Source organism: Chelonus insularis, unplaced genomic scaffold, assembly GCF_013357705.1.
Source record: "Chelonus insularis isolate UGA/USDA-ARS -01 unplaced genomic scaffold, ASM1335770v1 contig_70_pilon, whole genome shotgun sequence".
Classification (NCBI taxonomy): Eukaryota; Metazoa; Arthropoda; class Insecta; order Hymenoptera; family Braconidae; genus Chelonus; species Chelonus insularis.
In genome coordinates this window covers 1191691-1213577 of record NW_023276716.1, presented here as the reverse complement: position 1 = coordinate 1213577, position 21887 = coordinate 1191691, and the positions used below count along the sequence as shown (strand labels likewise).

Below are 21887 nucleotides of genomic sequence, written 5' to 3'. Positions count from 1 at the left end.
TTTTTATCTCAAATTATCATTCTATCGCGCATGTCTTTCTTTACTTCAAAGATTGTATATTATATTGACGTTTGTAGTCCGAAATGATTACAGTGTTGAGATTTATTTTAGATATATTTTATGAAAAACATAATAAAATTTTTTATAAGGTAAAAATATTAGTTTTTTATTATTAGTTTGAAAAAAATTTGTCACGTCTAATTACTGTAGGTTAAATATCCGTGCTTACAAAGTAACACAAAGGTTAAGTCATTTTTTTTGTTTTCATATGAATTATTAATGAATAAACAATAACCCTTATTTACATTCAATTGTTTATTTATTGTTATCATTGTTCAAAACTTCAGAACTTACCTTTGGAAGTTTTACAGAAAATTTGATATAAATAATACAGTTAGTTTTATTAAATACATTGATTTAATAAAATTCGTTATCTATGATTAACGATAAAAATTTTTGTGTTTCAGATGTAATCATGATAAATTTGAACGAGAATCAATTAATCGATGATCTGTATTCCATAATTATTTTTTTAAATATATATCATAAAAACATATTATTTTTAATATAAACGAATATTTTTTATTTTTTCAAGAAATTTTAACTTTATTAATTAAGTATTTTTACGCTGAAGTTAATATATTAAGACACAAAAATGAGTGGGATAATTCCGGAAATGGAACAAATTATTAGTCAATTAGAGAGAGGGACGGTAGTAACAAAATTCTTCCAACGCAGGAGACCAGAGAAAAAAACACTTATGATTCGTCGAGAAACTAGACAAGTTGTATGGTCCAAAAGTCCAACTCATAAGCCATTCGATGGCTCTATTGAAATTAGAGAAATAAAAGAAATTGTCGTTGGAAAAAACTCAAAAGAATTTGAAAAATGGCCTGAAGATTCTAAAAAAGTAGAAAATTTGAGATGTTTCATTGTTTATTATGGATCTGAATTTCGTTTAAAGACACTCTCAGCTTCAGCTTTTAGCGAAAAAGAATGCGAATTGTGGGTAAAAGGATTGCGCTATTTAGTACAGGATACTATAAAGGCTCCATATCCATTACAAGTTGAACGTTGGTTACGTAAAGAATTTTATTTCATGGAAAACAATAGAGAAACAGTATCCCTAAAGGAAATAAAAACTTTTATGCCTCGTGCAAGCTGTAAAATTTCTACCAATAAACTTAGAGAAGTTTTTCAAGAAGTGGACACACGAGGCAGGACTGAATTAGGATTTGATGATTTTGTTACTCTTTACCACAAGCTTCTTGTTGATTACACCACATTTCCGGACTGGAAGAAATTACTCAATTACTCATCTTCAGGAAAGATGTTCACCGTACAAGATTTTCAGAATTTTCTCATTAAGGAACAACATGATAGTTTGGGGAATAATCCACATGAAGTATCCCGTTTTATGACTGAATATTTACAAGACCCACAAAGAGATGTACAAAATCCATATTTTACTAATTTAGAGTTTATGAATTTTTTATTTTCTAAACAAAATGATATCTGGAATCATAAGTATGATCGAGTTACTCAAGATATGACAAGGCCTTTATCTCATTATTGGATTGCTTCTTCTCATAATACGTAAGTAAACTGGCATATAAGTTGGAATTGTCATAAATAACTTATTCAGCTATTTTTTATTGAATTAACTTGTGAATTATAAATTATGTTATTTTCAGATATTTAATGGGAGATCAAATCAGCAGTGAAAGTAGTTGTCAAGCATATGTTAGAGCTTTAAGAGCTGGATGTAGATGTATTGAGTTAGATTGTTGGGATGGCCCTGATGGAATGCCTTTTATCTTTCATGGCCATACGTTAACAACAAAAATTAAATTCCTGGATGTTATCAAAACTATTAAAGAGCATGCTTTCGCAACATCTGAGTACGTTTGCCATTGATTTTTTATTTTTTATCATCCAATTTATAGTTCTAAATTAACAGAAATTATCTTTTAGATATCCAGTTATTTTATCAATTGAAGATAATTGTACATTGCCTCAACAACGAAAAATGGCTATTACTATGCAAGAAGTTTTTGGCGATGCTTTATTAACTCAACCTCTTGAAAAAAATGAAACTTGCTTGCCATCACCTTATGCATTAAGAGGAAAAATAATTTTAAAACATAAAAAATTGCCTGACGGTGTAGACGAAAGTACATTTTTTGCAATAAGTAGTCAAAATGCCCAAGAAATGGATTTAAGAAATACTGTCAAAAATGGCATACTTTATTTAGAAGATCCCTCTGACAGAGAATGGTATCCCAATTTTTTTATATTGACTCCTCATAATTTATTTTATACAGACACATTTTCCCAAGCACAAGAACCCGAACTTGATGATGACGATGAGACTGCAACACTTAACCGACAATTAGAAGGAGTGCCAAATGATGAGCTTCATTTTGGAGAAAAATGGTTCCATGGTAAATTAGCACGAGGTAGAGAGGAAGCTGAAGAGCTATTAAGGCGTCATTCTCATCTTGGTGATGGGACCTTTTTAGTCAGACAATGTGTTACATTTGTTGGAGATTATTGTCTTTCATTTTGGCGCAAGGGAAAAGTAAATCATTGCCGAATAAAATTAAAACAAACTTTAGGTCAAACGCAGTACTACCTCATCGACAGTATTTGCTTCGATAGTCTGTATAGTTTAATAACACATTATCGAAACCATCCTCTGAGAAGTCAGGAATTTGTTATAATTCTAAAAGAACCTGTACCTCAACCTTGTAAACATGAAGAAAAAGAGTGGTGGCATGGTGAATGCACTAGAAGCATTGCTGAAGATATTCTTAAACGTGTTCCTACAAATGGTGCTTTCTTAGTCCGGCCTAGTGAGAAAGAAAGTAATACTTACGCGATTTCGTTTAGAGCAGAGAATAAAATTAAACATTGCAAAATCAAATTAGAAGGACGTTTATATACTGTTGGTTCTATACAATTTGAAAGTCTCGTTGAATTAGTAAATTATTATGAAAGAGATCCATTGTATAAAAAAATACGACTTTGTCATCCAATAGGACATGATATACATAATCTAGCATTAGAGGAAGGTGATGGATCTGTATATGGAATCCCTGGATATATGGATCCTGCTATTTTTATATCAAAAGTCACAGTCAAAGCGCTCTATGATTATAAAGCTAGAAGAGAAGATGAGCTGACGCTAGTTAAACATGCCATTATTACGAATGTACATAAGCAAGAAGGTGGATGGTGGAGAGGAGATTACGGTGGAAAAAAACAACACTGGTTCCCTGCTAATTATGTTGAAGAGATTGAATGTCAAGATAGTCAACTTGATTCTCAAGATTCTTTGATGTTAGGACATTTACAAAAAGGCTCGTTAGACATTACTGGAGCAGTTGTGGAAATTGCACTTGCTGATAGACCTGGTTTAGAATGGAGTATAAAAATTCAGAATCCCAATATGTGCACGGTATTCGAAGCTGCTACTCCTTCAAAAGAAACAGCACTAGAATGGCTTGATTCAATCCAGAAAACTGCTCAACATGCAAATGCTCGAGAAAGTCAACATAAAGAGATTGAAAGGGCTTGGAGAATTGCTAAAGAAATTTCAAATCTTATCATTTATTGTCGATCTGTGGCTTTTGACATGGATCGGATAAGTCGCAAAAATTTTGTATTCCAGGAAATGAGCAGTTTCCCTGAGAATAAAGCTGAAAAGCTTATTTGTCAACAAGAACATGCATTCTTTGTAAAATATCATCAAGTACAGTTTAGTCGAGTTTATCCAAAGGGTCAAAGAATTGATTCATCAAACTATAATCCAATGCCATTGTGGAATGCTGGATGTCAGATGGTAGCTTTGAATTATCAAACAGGTGATAAATCGATGCAATTGAATCATGCTAAATTTCGAGAGAATGGCAGCTGTGGATACATTCTTAAACCAGATTGTATGTTTGATGATAATTACAATGCTTATGATAAAAAGTGCTTAAGAAATATTGAAGCATACCGAATTAAGTTGAAAGTTATTGGAGCAAGACATTTACACAAACAGGGAAGAGGAACAGCAAGTCCTTATGTTGAAATTGAAATAATTGGTGCTGAATATGACACAGGGAACAAATTAACTACTAAAACCATATCAGATAATGGATTTAATCCGATTTGGAATGAAACATGTGAATTCGAAGTAGCAAATCCGAGTTTCGCGTTAATTAGATTTGTAGTACAAGACGAAGATGTGTTTGGAGATTGCAATTTTATTGGACAAGCTACTTATCCCGTACGGTGTTTACGAACGGGTTACAGAAGTGTTCCACTCAAAAATCAATATAGTGAAGACCTTGAACTTGCTTCACTCTTAGTACATATCACCATTACAAAATTTATATTGAATTAATTAATTATACACTTATAATCGAGTCAAAGAGCTATTTTCATGCTTAATTGCTTAATTGAGCGTTGCCTATTTGGGGCATCAATTTATCTTGATTGTAGTCTTCAACAAACTATAGTTTTATAAGAAATAAACGGATGTTAATTATAAATGTATTGCTAATGATTCATTGCAATTTATTTTATTTTAAACAACCAAATCTATTGTTCTAAATATTTATAAAAAATTGAAAAAAAATTGAGACTTTAAACAGTTTATTACTCGTACAGTGTAAATTTTTAATTTCATTGGGGCTTTGAAATTTGCGTAATAAAATATACAAAATCTTCTAAGCCGTTTTAGCTCGTATGGCAGCACGTTTTCCGGTGACAGCCTGAAATTAAAAAAGCCCAATTATGTATTTTACTTCCATAATATGCCAAAAAATTATACTATTTAAAAATATAACTTTTGACTGAATAATCAAATACAAATGCTAAATGGAGCATGAATATTTTGATAAATCAAAGAGATAAATATCCGTTAGACGTTATAAAAATTGTACAATACATGTATTGAACTATTTTTTTAAATATTGATGAATTTCTTTTATATCAAATGAATTTATTGTATATTATTCATAATAAAATTAGCTACTTTCAATAAACAAAAAAATGTTAAATGTACAATACAATAAAAAAAAAATTTACCTGAAATCCTGATTTGATGCTAGCTACTGAACACCTTGAACCACATGTTTCACATTGCAAGAAGAAAAGTCTAGTATCTTTTTGAAGTATAGTATCAGGAGATCTACAGGTGTGACATGTGACATATTCTTTAATATATCTTCTTAATACATTTTCAATTTGCTTTTGTTGAAATCTTCCTTTAATGATAAGTTGACTATTACCATCTACAGAACCACTGGTTCCCAATTCAGCTAATAAGAAATCTAATAAATGTTTTGGCTGTCTATGCAAAGTCTTACAAATCTGTAACATTAAAAATAAACAATTAGTAATTTTTATATGTAGTTAAAAATAATCGATTAAATATGATTTAAAATAATTACTTCAGTGAAATTAGCGAAGGATGATTTTTTTGTGCCAATACGAACAACTTGTGGCGGCCGCATAACGAATTTCTGTTTTTTCCCAGCAACCATATCAGGATTCTTTTCTCTCATAATATTAAATACTCTTAACAACAATTCATCATAAGTATAATCTCTATCAGATTCCGCCCACAGGTTGGTTTCTTCCACTGTAAAGAAATTATCAAACATAAAATAAAGGTAATAATGAAGCATAAAAATTAGAGTTCATCAATGAAATATTAGTGAACCAATGATGCGAAAGATGATTCTTGCACTAAGATGAATACTGTGTTAAAGGAAGTGCCCAAGAAAAAGTTACTAATGCCAGAGAGCTAATTAGGTAATTCATTCAGCTAATATCCTCTTACCATATTCTGCACTTCGCTCAGAATGAGTGCAGCATGTTAACAAATAATAACCGACGTAAATATCTGGGGGAGGATATTAAATTTTGTAATAATATGTAAAATATATATTTACCATTCTCTTTATCTTCACTTTCTTTTCTTTCTTCTTCAGCAACCAGCTCATCTAGATCCTTCTTTTTTTTCTTTTTCTTTTTCGTTTTTGAAAAGTCCATATCTAGATCTAGGTTATCATCAGCAGCTATTTCTTCATTCCTCGATTCTGTGACATCCTAAATGACAGGGTAAATTAAAAGTTAATTAAGCAAGCTATGATTTAAATAACTAGTAAACATTATAGATATTATGCAGATGATAGTACCTCTTAACATAAATTGAAAATAAGAAAAAGATTTTAAAGAATACATTTAAAACCGGTTTGGTGGGAATACTTTGTAAAATAGTTTTGTTGGTTAATTTGTCAATGGATAATAGTGTTAATTGAATCCAATTTAAAACGATTCTATGAATGAATGATAGAAAAAGTGTATACCTCTTTTTTACTTTCAGGCAGGGCATTTTCTAATTCATCTAAATTAAAGGCTTTCTTTTTTTTCTTCTTCTTTTTTCCGAAATTTTCAAGATCTAATGCTTCATCATCTTCTGGAAGCGGTTGCTCCGGTTCTTGGTTTTCCTTATCACCTGCACCTTCAGTACCTTCATTGCCACTTCCTCCTTCTGTGATGGCAGCATCTAGATCAAATGTGGTCTTCTTTTTCTTCTTCTTTTTCTTTAACGTTGGATCAAATATCTAGAAAAAATATATTTCAATTAAAATAATATTTATATTATTTTTAATATAATATTAATAACTTTTTTAATGAACATATGAATTTATTGTAGAAATCAATAGACATGATTATTTAAAAATACTCCATAAATTGTTAAAACTTAAATTATAAGATATAAAAAATGTATACATACAGAGTCTTCTTCTGACATTTTTGTGTATTTATTGAATCAACAATAGATTTATATTCCAAACAGTTTTTTAAAAATTTATTATAGTTTTAGAACACGATGTCGATTGCATCAGATTTTTCTGAGGTCTTTGCTAGACATTTTTCATAGCACATTTCACATTTAAACCAGGTTGACCAACTACATAATCATAAATTTTATCGTAGATACATGAAAATAAACATTAGGCTTCATGCCGTTGCAAGTGTCATGAACCTTATGAAAAACAGTTTGGAGTGCAAGTAATTTTTTAGTGAAATATAATTCAATTTAATATAAAATGTATGTAAATATGAAATAATTTATTTATTTAATTAAATAAAGTTTATTATTGATCAATTTTTCAAACATAATCTGTGCAAATATTCGAAAAATATCGACATGCCGCATGAAATGTTACAGGATAGGTTAGTTTATTAAAATGAGACATATATAAGTACATAAACAGTTATATTGAACATGTATCAATATTCCATACTAATATTTATCATTTGAATTAATAATAATGAGCTAATTAGGTAAAGGAAGATATCAAGACACAAACTTCAGCTAGATAATTGTTCTTTATTAAAAATATTCTTCAAAATCAATGTTTAATACTTGAAAGAAAAATTCAAGATAAAATATTTTGGAGTTTTTTTTACAAATTGTTATAATTAACATTAAAATTGCAAGCTAAAATTTTTCAAAACACTATTACTTTATTGCCAATTTTGATATGGGTAATAAGAGGGAAGAACTCGATTAATCATATGGAAATTGTCTAGATATGGTCATGTAAGTGTCATTACTTAAATTTTAAAATTATTAATATTATCAGTCTGCTCGTAACACCGGACGCATTGGAGTATTATTTCTATAAATATACACTTGCAGTAATATTCCTAAATCGATTATTACTTGCAACGCCCCACATATTGCAAATTGAATAGGAGTTTTGCGATGAATAAAGTAACATGTTTTAAATGTGTCACCCACCGTCCACATGGTAACCATAACTATGCTGAAAGCATTTTAAAAAACATTAGTATTTGCCATGTATGAAATGCATAAAATTTTTAAATGATTGTAAATAGATAATGATACCCTAGAATACATTTATAGATTAATAGTACTAGCCTATATGTGGTCATACGACTAAGTTCTAAGAAATTATGATGCACTATGAGATTATAATTGTAATATAAGATACTATTGAGCATTAAACAGTATCTCATTGAAAGAGACATTAAATAGAACAATACTTTAATTAGCATGTGTTACTGTTAGTAGCATGAAATGAAATATTATAGCAATTAATGTTCAAGTAACGTATCATTTACATCCTGAGATTTTCATTTACCTCATTCCATCAGTTGATTTGTTATCTAGATTTCTTAAAAATTGTGGAACACCAAGCATTGCTTCGGTCAAAACTGCGAAAAGACCCACAGTTTCAACGAAAATTGGGTATCCCACGAAAAGGTACATAATTATTCCACCAACCAATCCGAAGAGCAATACAAAATCCAAATAAGACTGAAAGTCTGTCCATTTCCAAAAGTAGTTAATGTCCAAATCTATTTAAATTATTTTTAATGGAACTACATGAATACAAACAAGGATTCAAAGGGAGCTTATAGCCAATATTAAGTTCAGAAAAATTAATTAATGGAGTTTGTATCTAGTGATGACCAAACATATCTGTTAGTTACACTGGTTAATTCCGTTTTTACATACCTGTAAATACTCTTTCCTTTGCCTTTATTATTTGGTTTTTATTATGTACACTCACACATAACTTAATCATAAATAGCATTGTGATATTCATTAGAATACTTTGAAATAATAGAGGTAGTTCAAAACGTTTTCCAAACCTGAAACAAAAATGAACAATTGGATTATTCGTTCTAAAATAAAGTAGCAGAAATAATTATTTTTTCTGTTTTGTTTTTGAAAAAAATACTATATTCAACAAATTAATTTGTTCTATCACGAAAATGATATGATAGATTTATGACGTTATTCCAAAAGAAATTCTTCAAGTTCATAATTATCATGATGAGTCATTTAATGACTTAATCATTGATATTTTTAGTAAGTTTTAAATTGAATGAATTAAATATAAAACACATACCAAAATAATATTCTCAGCGTGTTAGCAATAAGGAGAGCCAAACAAACATATAATGAAAATCCTTCAGCATCTTCTTTTCTTTTAATTTCATTGTATTGAGGAATGTAAGGTATTACACCACCAAAGATAATAGCTGCAGATGCAATCCAGTTTGCAAGGTCTCCAACAACAAAATCACTATGTGATTCCTCCATATTTATTTTAGTGGAAGAACGCTGATATATTGGTATTTTTTGATATTCAAATCATTGATTTAGAATATATTCTTAAAGAATCTGACACCAATATCAAAGCCACTTGAAGATATAGAGCATTTGTAGGTTATGTCACTATAAAGTATAAACCTACTATTAAAATAATTAGTACTGGAATAGTACAATAGTAGTTAGAATTGATAAATAACATGTTAGCCTTCAATGTCTCAAAGAATATTTAATAGGAGAATAATTATGAACCATAAAAAAAATGATTCATTGTAATCAAACTTTTAATTTACCATCAATTTTTGACATTTATCACAACCACTCTTATCTTCTTTATGACTGAGAAGCATAATACTTTTTTACATGGCACTAATAAATTAATTATTAATTTATTTATCACAAATTTTAGTCATTATATGACGAAATAGTGCCATATTTTTTGGCTGACCTGTCAGCTATGTCATACAGAACTGTCAGCTATCAGTTGATGAACTCACCGCTTCAGAGCGTGAGTGTTGCTCCAAAAAAATTTTTTGCACGTGGTATTTCTAGGCAATGTTATCAATGACGTAAGAAATGATTTGTGGGACGCATTCTTGTGCTAATAATAATGGATTAATACAACTTCACTTACAATACATAAGTTGTTAACGATAATCAACTGAATAACGAAGCACATTGTTGTATTTTAGTAAATTTTTTATTTAATTATTATTGAATATGTTTTTCACAGTGGAGATATTTGAATGTATGCATTTAATAATTTTTTTGTTATTGTTCTTTAGAGCATGGCATCAATTAGATTAATTAGCCAAGTTTTAAAAAGAAGAACTTACTCAGTATCCGGTGTTCCAATACTTTTATCATCCTGTTATCGAAATACTAATAACATTATAATAAAAAAATATTCGAGTCGACGACCATCAGAAATTTCGAAGGTTGATGAAGATGACCTTAAAAATAAAATACGAATTACAACTGCGGATGTAGGTAATTTTTTACCATTTTTTATGAGCAAAATAACCAAAATAATTGAGATGAAGAATCAAAAAAATTGTGTTTAGGAAAATATAAAAACTATGTGAAGAAAGTTAAAGTAACAGGTTATTATAACCTACAGATTCGGTTGCAAAATCTCTGTCTTCATCTTAGTTGTCTATTTGTTTTGTTGTGCACAAATAATAATTCAATTTGCTAATAATTTATTTATTTATTTTGCAGTTAAAGAGCATACTAAATCAGCTTGGTACTTCTCGGTGATAATCGCTGGTCTAGGAGTCACCGCTTTTATGTTTTTTGCTGTGTTGAGTGAATTATTCTCGGATAAAAGTCCAAACAGCATTTATAGTAAAGCTGTCGAAAGATGTATGAATGATCCGAAAGTGATTGATGCTTTAGGAGAACCAATTAAAGCATATGGTGAAGAAACTCGCCGGGGTCGTCGTAGACATGTCAGTCACTTGGTTTATATGCATAATGATAGAACATATATGAGAATGCAATTTTATATTCAAGGAGCTCGGAAACGTGGTACAGTACACTTAGAAGTTCGAGAGGTAAATAAAAAATTATATTTTGAACTATCTTTACAATATTAATGTTTATTTTCAATTAATTTCTTCTTATAGAATAACAAAGGTCAATTTGTTTATCGATATTTATTCATACAATTGGAGGATTTACTAAATACTGTAATTGTCCTGGAAGACAACAGAGCTACTGAAATGGAAAGTAATAAAGTTGAAGATTTAGCTCCTTTCAATTTTCCAGTCATGCCATCATCATCGTAAATCATGGGTGAAAGAAATGTAATTTTTACGAATTTATAATTTTCGTTTTTTTTTTATTTTCTAGTCTAAGGTAAAAAATTTTATGCAGTTGACAATTTTTGCAAATAAACATTTTTCCATTAGTTGATTTTGATTGTTCATTTGAAATAGAAAGAAATGAACAAAAAATATGACTTTATTTCAAAAAAACCATGCGTTCACGTAAAAATGAATACTTAACTCATATATTTATTTAGGTTTTAAAAAAAAATGATTAAGCTGCTACTCTTTATGTTAGAACATAAAGATAAAATAATTTCTGAGTTTAAGCAAAATCTATGTAATCTTCATCTTTCGATCTTGGATAAACATTTTAATCTTAATAGTGTTAAAAATAAAGTACAATCTTCCTCTCTTAGAACTATTTTAAAGTATTCTATTAGTGATCACAGCACTAGGAATTTTTTTAAGCCATTAAGGTATCACTGTAACGATTGACTCCAATATAAATTCCTTGTTATTAATAATATTATTCAATAATCTGATTATTTAATTTAATATTCATGAATACCGTTAAAGTTATCTTAACACTTAATATTCTTTTATTGAACAGAATAGTTTAAATTGATTTCGATCGTTATTGAATGACACAAGTAAAATATCAAAAAAATGTCAACTAAATTCTAAAGAAAAACAAAACTCAGCTGAGAATTTAATCTTTGGTTTTGATCAATACTTTACGGGAAGCCGTAGACCAATCTTTGTGGTCATTACATGGTATAATGACTCTAAACTCAAATTTAACCATGACATGAAGATAAAAATGTCTTTGGAGATAAGCTGGAGTCTAAAAAGAGAACCGCCGAATTGTGTCAGAGATCTAGGAAATCATGAATGTTACAGTGTGATTCATAAAAAGTTATTACTAATATATAATATTAAGTCAGATATGTGTACTTTGTTCTACTATAACACTTATGAATGGCCAATACATTGACCATATTAGTCGTCTGATCTTACCTAAGACTCCAAATTGCGTGAGAAGTAGGGAGAGGCCCTATCGTAGCGTCAGTAACATTGCGATTCATGTAGAATCTTACATCGGTTTAGTTGCGTTTATACCAGCGAGTCGACTAATCAACGATTTGCTCTTGGAACTCATTAACATAACAAGATAGATCTTTTAAGCTTCTTGTCAATCATAACAGTCTCTCAGTCTTTTTTGAAATGACAAGTGCTGCATCTCTTAAGTTATTTTATTTAATATACAATCAATAACTTGATGGTTTTATTGAAGGAAGAAGAAGAAAAAAAGAAGAAGCCAAAGTGATTTTAAAAGCTCAAGATTAAATTAAGAAGAAAAAGATCAATTAAAAAATGGCCAATTGTGGATCGTGGTGTTCAGGAAAAATGAGGTCTCTTTTTCGAAGAAAACCAAGAGAAATATCTATGAATGAAGTCTGCACCGAGCCTGATTGTCTTCCAAAACCTCCAAGTGAAACAGAAAATGGTTCGTATATTTTTAACTCAATTAACTCCAATGTGTTGCAGAGATAATTATAGTTGATTAAAAAAATTTAAATACTACCTAGGAATGAATTTTTTATTGTGGTTATTCATTATATTTTTTATTCTTTATAAATTCTACTTTTATTATCATATGGAAAATTCTGTATGTATCGACTTTTTATCATCTTGAACGTATTATTTGTACAAACTGGTTATATGAATATTAGGTGTAGAATAAAAATACCTTTTTACTCTATTATTTGCATAATTATCAAAAGACCCTGAACATACAAGGGAAAATAAAAACAAACTATTGTTTTTAGTTTAGGTTTTAAACAATTGATTATTTATTGTAAACAATAGATTATTAGAAAAAGTTCGTTTCATTAGATAGATATAAAACACATATTTCTGACTTAAAACTACAACTGATAAAGTGATGAATTTTATTAAATAAATGAACATAATTTAGTGTTTGCGTGAATCGAAATTATGAAAGCTCGTCTATTCCACATGCACATGAACTTAGATCATAACAAGGTTAATAGCCTAAGTGCTAGGTGAAGAGTCTTCATTTCTTCCAACCCACGTGGATTTCATTTTACTTATTAATTTTTTTCCTATTAGGAATGCATTGATGACACATATGACACGAGGAATTTTATTAATGATTAAGGAAGACTTTAGTGAGAATAATCAACTCATCAACAAATAACGAATCATGGTTATTTTTAAAAATTTGATTAAATAATCGGTATTGTGTCAACAACGTCAACATTTACAAAGTTTGTTGATTTATCCTGACCATGAGTTCTTCTCTGGTCAAGGACGCTTTTCTCAAGACAGATCTTGGAATTACAAGCGATCTATAATCTATATTCAGAAAATATGGAAGACGCTGTAGTAGCAAACCGCGTGGGAATAATCTAAGCTGGTGTCTTAAAAAGCATTTAAACTGGCATGTTACCTTGATCAGGCTGAGAATAGATTGACTGTGGATATAATACTAACTTGTATAAGACGATACGATTGACTGGAAATACATCTCATCTGTCTAAGCCACTTGGCCAGTTCTCTGTGTGTACACACAATACACGTATATATAGATATGACTAAACAAATCTTTCAAGATGCATCTCACATTATTTTACGCATAAGTGCAGTCTAAAAATGAAATGGTGAAAATTGCTGAAAATCACTAATAAATATTCGGTTACATAAGTCTTATACTTCGTCATCATTTTGGGAGAGTGAAATAATGCAATAAATTTGTACATGTGTAGCAAATGAGCGAACATAACACTTCACCTTATTGACGTTTATTATTGTTACAAGTACAACGCTTTGTGATTCTACGGTAATAAAACATTCTACTATTTATAATTTGTGAATAACAAACAGTCGGTAGGTAAAAATAGATGGAGAAAAATTAATTTTTTCCCATCTTAACAGTTCTTTAAATATTCCCTATTAAATTTAATTGATGTAAAATATTTAGTTGAAATAAGTTTGACGATTTTGGTTCAATGTTGAATTTAATCTGAAGTGGGTGAGATTTTATTAAATTAGTAAATTGATAGAAATAAAAAAAAATCATTGTACCAATAGTAAGAAGCAATGATGCTTGAAAGAATTTTAATTCTTAGTTATTGGACATGATAAACTAATCTGAATAATTTTTATAAATAAAACATACATATTTCAGATATTTCATGATTATTGAAGATTTATGAACAATTTTATGTAATATTCTTTTGATCACGTTTCGAAATTTTTATCAAATCAATGTTTATATAATTTTAGATAAATACATTTTATTATGTAAAAAATTGAACGATATTGAATTATGTTGATAAAAAATGTCAGAAAATATTCACAAGTTTTAATTATATTTATTATTAGATATAGAACTATATGACTTGGACAGAAATAATTCTTGTAATTTTTGGGTCACTTGTTTTAATCACTTGTATAAAAATTAATGTGTTCATATCAACATTAATTAATGTTGTTAAAATGTTTTAATTACAACAAATTAAACAAGTCAATTTAATATTTAAGTCTCAATAATAATGATTATTTAATGTTAATTTTGTCAAAAAAAACACCAAAAGTTACATTAGTTAATTAATACTGTTTATTTACTTAATTATTTTTTGATAAAAATTAACTTGATTAGGAAAATTACGTTTCATTTCCTCGAAATTGATTAAAAAGTGATTTCATTTAAAAGTCCATTTTCCAATATGTTATCATCACTGTTAACTACATTTTTAGTCCATTTCATTAGTTTTATCATGTACTGACATTTTTATCAACAATTAATTAATTATTACGTGTAAATCATAAAAACATTTAGAAAAAAAGTTAATTCAACAGAAATCATTGAAACTACTATCAACTATACTAAAGCGATCACTGAGAAAGACCATTCATAACTAAGATTTGTCGTCGATGATAAAAATGTTCTTCATCATTAATTACAAAAAAAGGCTAAACACCTGCGTAAGAGAAAATTAACCATCTTAAACGATTCCTTTTTAAGACCAGTAGAATAAAAGTTTAACATTTACACTGATGTAGGGATAAATGTTCCAACTTATATCAAGAAAAAATCCATGTCTAAGGATTACTACATAGAATAGTAAATGTCATATAACTTATTTGACATCAATTAATTTATTAGTCGCCAAAATTGTCTTTAACAATCTTATATATTTTCCACATCTGTTTATTATCGACACATCAATTTATTCAGCTGTTACAAATTAGCTCATTTATAGATTAAATGAGTCTGGATATTTTCATTTTATTATTGATGCTAATGATATAATTCGATGAGAGAGTGCTCCCGTTAACCAAATGCATCGTCAATCTTTCGCATTGACTAGAAGGTCTTTGGTGGCGTCATGTTATATACATATAGGGAGGAATAATCAAGATATGTGACAATAACGATCATAAAACTTATATTTACAATTTATTGCATATAGACTTACAATCAGTAAGTTATACTCGATATTGAATCATTTAATTACACACAAATGTGTGGAAGTCATAAATTTAACATTGTGTAATAATTTCATTCAGATCATCAAATCTTATTCATAACTTTCCACCCATTTTAGCTCTACTTCTCAGTTTTAATGAGACAATTAATATACAAATTAATTTACGACTGCATTGAGACATTTATTTCCATGACAGTGATTTTTTTAAATAAAATACTGATGTAATGACAAGAAAAATAAATTGCAATTTTATTTATGATTAATTGAACTATCCATTATAACTTAAGACTACTGATTTACAATAAATTTTGCTACTACTAATTGAGCTATAATGAAAAGATGTTCAATGATTATTTTTAAATGTAATTACTAATTTTTTCATAATGAATTGTATACAATGTTCAACAAGCTTTCTAATTGAATTTAATGATAAGTTTCTTTGACATACAATGATTTATTCTATATTATGAAGCAATATGCATCTCATTAACGCACACACTCTTCTTTCTCTTTTTCTATACTATTGCATGCTGCGTAGGTATTATTCAGTAGAAGCACCCAAGATGGTCAGACATTTAGGTGAGACAAAGCTATCTGTTTGATGAATGGTATCCTACAGAAATTTCTTGTATGAATTAATACAAGGAAAGACAGTTATTTAGCATAAATTAGTGACGGACAATTATTGCAAGAAAAAAATCTGTAAACTTTTACTATAATTTCGTTGAATTACCACTTGAAAAATTCTGATGATTAAGCAATGCTGATGATGATGATGGTTCTTATGAAAGATGTCTAAAATTGAAGAATGAAGTGAATAAACTTGGATGATTATTAATACAGATTCGAAGAAAAGGGTAAATGTGAGTTATCGGTTGGAATAAGGATGCTGAATCAACTCATATGACTGGTGATGACAAATAAGAATGCTGTTGATAGTCTACAATTGATTTCGAAATGAATGAGTTTATGATCAAAAAATAGATATGAATAATTTTATGGAGTTTTTTTTAGTGGACTTCTTGATAAGTTGAAATTACATTATTGAAGATTTTTATTTTTCTTCAAATGACAATGCTTTATTGCAATTTATTATCAGAGGAATGATTCAGAAGTAATAAACACAATCAGAAAAATGGTAAATCCAACTCATTCTTCTTCATGTAGATATAATCTAAGTTACAAGTTGAAGATCTATCCAAGAATGGAGGGTAACATTATTTACGTTAATGTCCATTAAAAGATTCCTTGTGTAATTACTGATTTTTTCTATTAAGAATTAATTCCTTATTGGAATGATTGGACGCACCTAGTCTTGGAATTCATGGTGCAACCAATGCAAGTGGGTGACAGACTTCCACTCTCTTGGATCCCACCAATTACGGAATCTGATGAATATTGCACGTGGAAAGAAAGCCTTGAATCTGACGACGTATTTATTATACGCGTTTAATACAACACACCATGCATTTTTTTTACAGATTCATCCCACCAGTTTGTCTACATAGATCTCTCATAATCCTAATAAATTCAGTGACTATAACGTAAGCTCCTGGCACGGTACAGATCTGAGCTCGGAGTCATTCAATTGTTGATCTTCGTTCGTGGCTACTCGTGTTGTATTTCCGCTCTATTAAATATATTTCGCCCACGTTCGGCTACACCCACGCGATATTGTTACGGAAGAGATTTTAAAAAAGGGGGAAATTTAAATTAGGAGAATTGTTATTGTTATTATATAGACCAGTTTTTTTAGTTACAATTTCGGTTTGAAAATAAACATAAAAATAATTTGCATTCACACCACGAGTGTGCTATTTCATTTTGACAATTCCACTTTTCTACTGGGCTAATCAGCAATTCACAGGATTACGAGGATGTTTTACAGATTTTATGATCGCTACCGCGCCTTCAACGACCGGCGTTTCAGGCCGTTTCCATTCAGATTTCATTGTGAGTACGTGAGAACTAACAAGAAAGAATGAGACGAAAAAATAAATACAAGAAAATTGGTGGCTTTTTTAATTCTTCTCCAAAAGATTTATTTACTCATTTATTTGCATTTTTAATCTTAGCTTTTTTATTTGGAATTTTGTTTAAAAGGTCTACTGCTATTTCTCATCTTTTACAGGGGGAGAATTCGGAGTACCAATGTTGACAATAGTACGAGTAGATCCACTAATTGTGGAGAATGGAGAAGCTCACCATACATCAAAATATGAAATTATGAATCGTGATGGTGCAGATGCTAGACTGGTAGTTCGTCGAGGTCAAGAATTCTTCATGAGACTGCATCTTAATAGAGATTATGATAGTAAAGTTGATGGGCTTTCTGTTGTTTTTACTCTTGATGGAGTCAAAAGGCCACAGTATGGACATGGTACCTTTGTAGTTGCACCTTTGCTCAATGAAGGAGAAATATCTGAGGGAGCCTGGCATGCAACGCTGTATTCTGTAGAAGTTAATTCTATGGTGATAAAAGTATGTTTCAAAGTTGTACTTATATTTTTTTATTGAAATATGATTTATTCATTGTAATTTAAATGCTCTTTCAGATTACTTCTCCTCCCAATGCATTAGTAGGCAAATGGAAAATTGAAATTGATGCCAAAAAGAAAAATTCAGGAGGTGCTATCAGCTTTAGTGTCAATGAACCTTTTTACATCATTTTCAATCCTTGGTGTCCAGGTATTGTTATCAAAACCCGAGAAAAAATAAAATAGATCTACACTGATCCACATTTTCGCCGTTTTTTAGATCTAATTTAATCTAAGTAAATCTATGCATATCTAGTGAGATCACTAAATATCTACACAAATTACTGTATGTCTATTTTAAAAAAAATTTAATACATCTACAGAGATCACAGAAGATCTAAAGTGATCAAAACAGATGTACACAGAACAAAGTAGATCTAATTGTGCCAAAAAATAGATCTAAGTAGATCAATGTAGATCTTTTTTATTTTTTCCCAGGAAATATTACTTTTTTCTCAATTTACCATAGAAATAGTTGTTTAAAATAATAGGATATATTCTTTTAACAATATTTCCTGATAACTGAATTATAATTTGTTGATTCATTTGCTCTTTTGTACTTTGAAATTTACTATATAATATATTACAATCACACCCTACATGAAATGCTTTGTAATCAACCACACGTGCGAAACAAAGGGTGGATTTAATAATATCTAAACTGTACTGTCATATTTTTATTTTTTAGAAATACTGTGGTTATTAAGAATGATGTTTGCTTTTAAAGGAAAATTTTAATTGCTTTGAAAAACTTTTTATCTAGTAGAGAAATTATAATTATATCGAAGTGATAATTAGACATTTTTGGTATTAAATGAGACAAATCATCATAATTCTGAGAAATTGTTATGATATAAATGGATCTATTTATATGAAAACAGAAGTACATAAACACACGTGCACCAATTACTGCCACGACACATCATATAAACTTCATGTATTAAGTAACTAGAAACTAATATTCAGGAAGGTTGCTGTAATTATTTTTAGAAGTTTTACTTTTATAGTTTTGTTCAGAGTACATTCTCTTGAGAAATAAATGTTGAGAAATAAAACTAATCATCTGATTTACACGATAATTTTCATGTAGGTGGAAATAGCGTGTGATCAGATTACTGATAAAAATGTTTGCAACATTTAAAATAACTCTAAGCAATAATTTTTATTTCACTTTTTAAAATTTGTTTCAACTGCTTTAAAATTATTCCCACCAATATTAGGTTACATTATCAGTTAATTGTTTTCGATTTTATCTACAAACTAAATTTAAAAATATTTATTTTATTATTATAATAATTAAAATATAATTACTTTTAGATGATGAGGTATTTCTTGATGATGAAAACAAACGTCAAGAATATGTAATGGCAGATACTGGACTTATCTGGAGAGGAAACCATAAATCAATGAGACCAACTGTTTGGAAGTATTCCCAGTTTGAAAAAGATATATTAGACTCTGCTCTATATCTGATGATAGAAGTTGGAAAAGTTCGATCTGCTGCAAGAAATGATCCAGTAGTAATAAGTCGAATACTTTCTGCAGTCGTCAATTCTCCAGATGACAATGGAGCAGTTATGGGAAACTGGTCGGATGACTTTAGTGGAGGAACTGCTCCAACAAAATGGTTAGGATCTCAGAAAATTCTTCAACAGTATTACAAGACCAAAAAACCAGTTAAATATGGACAATGTTGGGTTTTTTCTGGAGTTCTGGCAACTGTTTGCAAAACTTTAGGCATACCGTGTCGTGTTGTAACTAATTATTCTAGTGCTCATGATACTCAAGGAAGTTTAACTGTTGATTACTTTGTTGATGCTCAGGGCAAAATAATGGAAGAACTGAATAGTGATTCAATTTGGTAAACGAATAATTCAAGTTTTTATATAAAATGCTTGTTAGAAATAAACTACATGAAGGTATTTATCAATAGGAATTTCCACGTCTGGAATGAAGTTTGGATGAAAAGGCTAGATCTTGGAGAAGAATATCACGGATGGCAAGCAATCGATGCTACGCCTCAAGAACTAAGTGAAGATGCTTATCGTTGTGGTCCAACATCTGTTGCAGCTATTAAGAGAGGAGAAGTTCTTCGACCTTATGATGGAGGGTTTCTCTTTGCTGAAGTCAATGCTGATAAAATATTCTGGAGATATAACGGTCCTACTCAACCTCTTAAGTTAATCAGAAAGGATATTTATGGGTTTGTAATTTTATCTTTGTAAGGTGAGATATTGAACATTTTTATTACTCGTACTGATTTTATTTTTAGCATTGGAAAGCAAATCAGTACAAAAGCAGTGGGCAGTTGGACTCGAGAAGACTTAACGCATGCATATAAATATCCTGAAGGTAATTATAAAATATATTAATTAATTCAAAACGGTGTTGTATATGTAAATTAACCGAGTGATTCATTCTTAGAATCTTATGAAGAAAGACAGGCTATGCTGAAAGCTTTGCACCAAAGTGAATCTCTGTTTAGTCGTTATTATTTAAATGAGGAATTTAATGATATTAAATTTGATTTTGAACTTCGTGATGATATTGTAATTGGAAAACCTTTTAGGTAAGTGAAGATAAATGATCTTGACTGGCTATTGGGTGTGGTCAAGAGTTATACAAAGATAATCTTTGATCTCGCCAATTATGATACTGAAATCTTCCATAATTTTTCTAGTGTTGTTCTGCTGATAAAGAATCGAAGTGTTGATACAAAGTACAGAGTTTCAGTAATTCTTCGTGTAGAAGTAGTTCTGTACACTGGACGAGTAGGAAAGCCAATTAAATCAGCAGAGACTGATCGATTAGTAAAGCCAGGAGTACTGGAAGAAGTTCGTTTAGATCTTGCTTATGAAGAATATGGACCAAGATTACTAGACCAATGTGCCTTCAATATTGCTTGTCTAGCTACTGTCAAAGACACCAATTTTGAGTACTTTGCTCAAGATGACTTCCGGATACTTAAACCAAATATTGATATTGAAGTTAGTAATCAGCATTTTTGTATAGCAATAAAAAAAAATATTTATCGATATTAAATTTAAAAATATTAATTTGTAGAGAAAAACTGAAGCTATCGTAGGTTACATTTTGGAAGCTACTGCAGCTTTTATCAACCCATTACCAACTCCTCTCAAAAATGGAAAGTTTCTTATTGAAGGACCTGGCTTGGATCAACAGCTAAAGATTAAGCTTTCTCAAAATGTTCAACCTGGTGAAAAAGCAACCTGTACTTTTTCTATGATTCCTAAGTTCACTGGAAGATCAACGATTGTTGTGAAGTTTTATTCTGACGAACTTGATGATGTCGATGGCTTCGTTAACTTCATGGTACAACCTGCTGAAGCATATAATTAAGTTATTTAAATGAATAAATATATTTCTTTGTGGTACTTACGTAGATAGTATTAATTTTTTTGTTTTCATCACCAAAATGTTGATTTTTATATAATTTTATTGTACGAATTTCATGTTCTTAGTGAAAATATTTCAAGAAACAAAAATTATACAGTGAATTGATATTGAAATTATTTCTAGTTATATTTTTCTGTATTTTTATGAAAACTCAATTTGGAATGAATTTAGGTTTCATAATGTGGAGCAAATAATATATTTTTAAAACTGCCGCTGTAAATTATATTTTTGAAACTATGTTAATTTATAAAATGAAATAAATACTAATTTATTAAATATAATTATGAGTTTTATTGAAAAAGAGTTGATATTCAATTAAAATCCCATAAAATGTCATAAAAATAATTGATTATAATTTTATATAATGAGATTCTTCATTAAGCACAAAAATTAGTTTAATGTAATGACAGTATTTATTTAGGCTATGGAGAAAAATCTTATTGAGTATCAATGAGTTATGATAAGCAAATTGCTTTGAGATATTTCCAGAAGA

General features: G+C 29.4%; 5 protein-coding genes across 11 annotated transcripts; 3 read left to right on the top strand and 2 right to left on the bottom strand.

Annotated features, from left to right (window-relative positions):
- The first annotated feature begins 55 nt into the window (after positions 1-55).
- On the top strand, positions 56-4511 carry sl (small wing phospholipase C gamma 1). The gene is made up of 4 exons (XM_035089950.1): positions 56-149; positions 468-1596; positions 1695-1901; positions 1975-4511. Exons 2-4 carry the CDS (start codon positions 656-658, stop codon positions 4391-4393), a joined length of 3567 nt encoding a protein of 1188 aa, XP_034945841.1. The 5' UTR covers positions 56-149; positions 468-655; the 3' UTR covers positions 4394-4511.
- Positions 4512-4627: 116 nt separating this feature from the next.
- On the bottom strand, positions 4628-6968 carry eIF2beta (eukaryotic translation initiation factor 2 subunit beta). Its single transcript, XM_035089960.1, has 6 exons — positions 6797-6968; positions 6366-6623; positions 5949-6105; positions 5445-5635; positions 5080-5364; positions 4628-4763 (listed from the first exon to the last, which is right to left on the bottom strand). Exons 1-6 carry the CDS (start codon positions 6812-6814, stop codon positions 4719-4721), a joined length of 954 nt encoding a protein of 317 aa, XP_034945851.1. The 5' UTR covers positions 6815-6968; the 3' UTR covers positions 4628-4718.
- A 56-nt stretch (positions 6969-7024) lies between these two features.
- On the top strand, positions 7025-11066 carry LOC118071024 (mitochondrial import inner membrane translocase subunit Tim21). 3 transcript variants are annotated; one of them, XM_035089964.1, is made up of 4 exons: positions 7025-7114; positions 9937-10141; positions 10373-10707; positions 10780-11066. In XM_035089964.1, exons 2-4 carry the CDS (start codon positions 9940-9942, stop codon positions 10939-10941), a joined length of 699 nt encoding a protein of 232 aa, XP_034945855.1. In that variant the 5' UTR covers positions 7025-7114; positions 9937-9939; the 3' UTR covers positions 10942-11066. The 3 variants fall into 3 exon arrangements, with proteins under 3 accessions (XP_034945855.1, XP_034945857.1, XP_034945854.1); XM_035089966.1 differs by having other exon boundaries at positions 7108-7239; XM_035089963.1 differs by lacking the exon at positions 7025-7114 and adding an exon at positions 9683-9842.
- LOC118071023 (solute carrier family 66 member 2) lies at positions 7514-9734 on the bottom strand. 2 transcript variants are annotated; one of them, XM_035089961.1, is made up of 5 exons: positions 9445-9734; positions 8949-9277; positions 8552-8688; positions 8175-8391; positions 7514-7835 (listed from the first exon to the last, which is right to left on the bottom strand). In XM_035089961.1, the coding sequence occupies exons 2-5, from the start codon at positions 9140-9142 to the stop codon at positions 7649-7651; spliced, it is 735 nt and encodes a 244-aa protein (XP_034945852.1). In that variant the 5' UTR covers positions 9143-9277; positions 9445-9734; the 3' UTR covers positions 7514-7648. The 2 variants fall into 2 exon arrangements, with proteins under 2 accessions (XP_034945852.1, XP_034945853.1); XM_035089962.1 differs by having other exon boundaries at positions 8175-8358.
- LOC118071017 (annulin-like) lies at positions 10836-21600 on the top strand. Of its 4 annotated transcripts, none has more exons than XM_035089953.1 (10): positions 10836-10959; positions 12218-12430; positions 17572-17921; positions 17996-18128; positions 19295-19838; positions 19911-20180; positions 20250-20329; positions 20402-20546; positions 20658-20964; positions 21041-21600. In XM_035089953.1, exons 2-10 carry the CDS (start codon positions 12298-12300, stop codon positions 21335-21337), a joined length of 2259 nt encoding a protein of 752 aa, XP_034945844.1. In that variant the 5' UTR covers positions 10836-10959; positions 12218-12297; the 3' UTR covers positions 21338-21600. The 4 variants fall into 4 exon arrangements, with proteins under 4 accessions (XP_034945844.1, XP_034945842.1, XP_034945846.1 ...); XM_035089955.1 differs by lacking the exon at positions 10836-10959 and adding an exon at positions 13057-13786 and having other exon boundaries at positions 12303-12430; XM_035089951.1 differs by lacking the exon at positions 10836-10959 and having other exon boundaries at positions 11987-12430.
- The last annotated feature ends 287 nt before the right edge of the window (positions 21601-21887 follow it).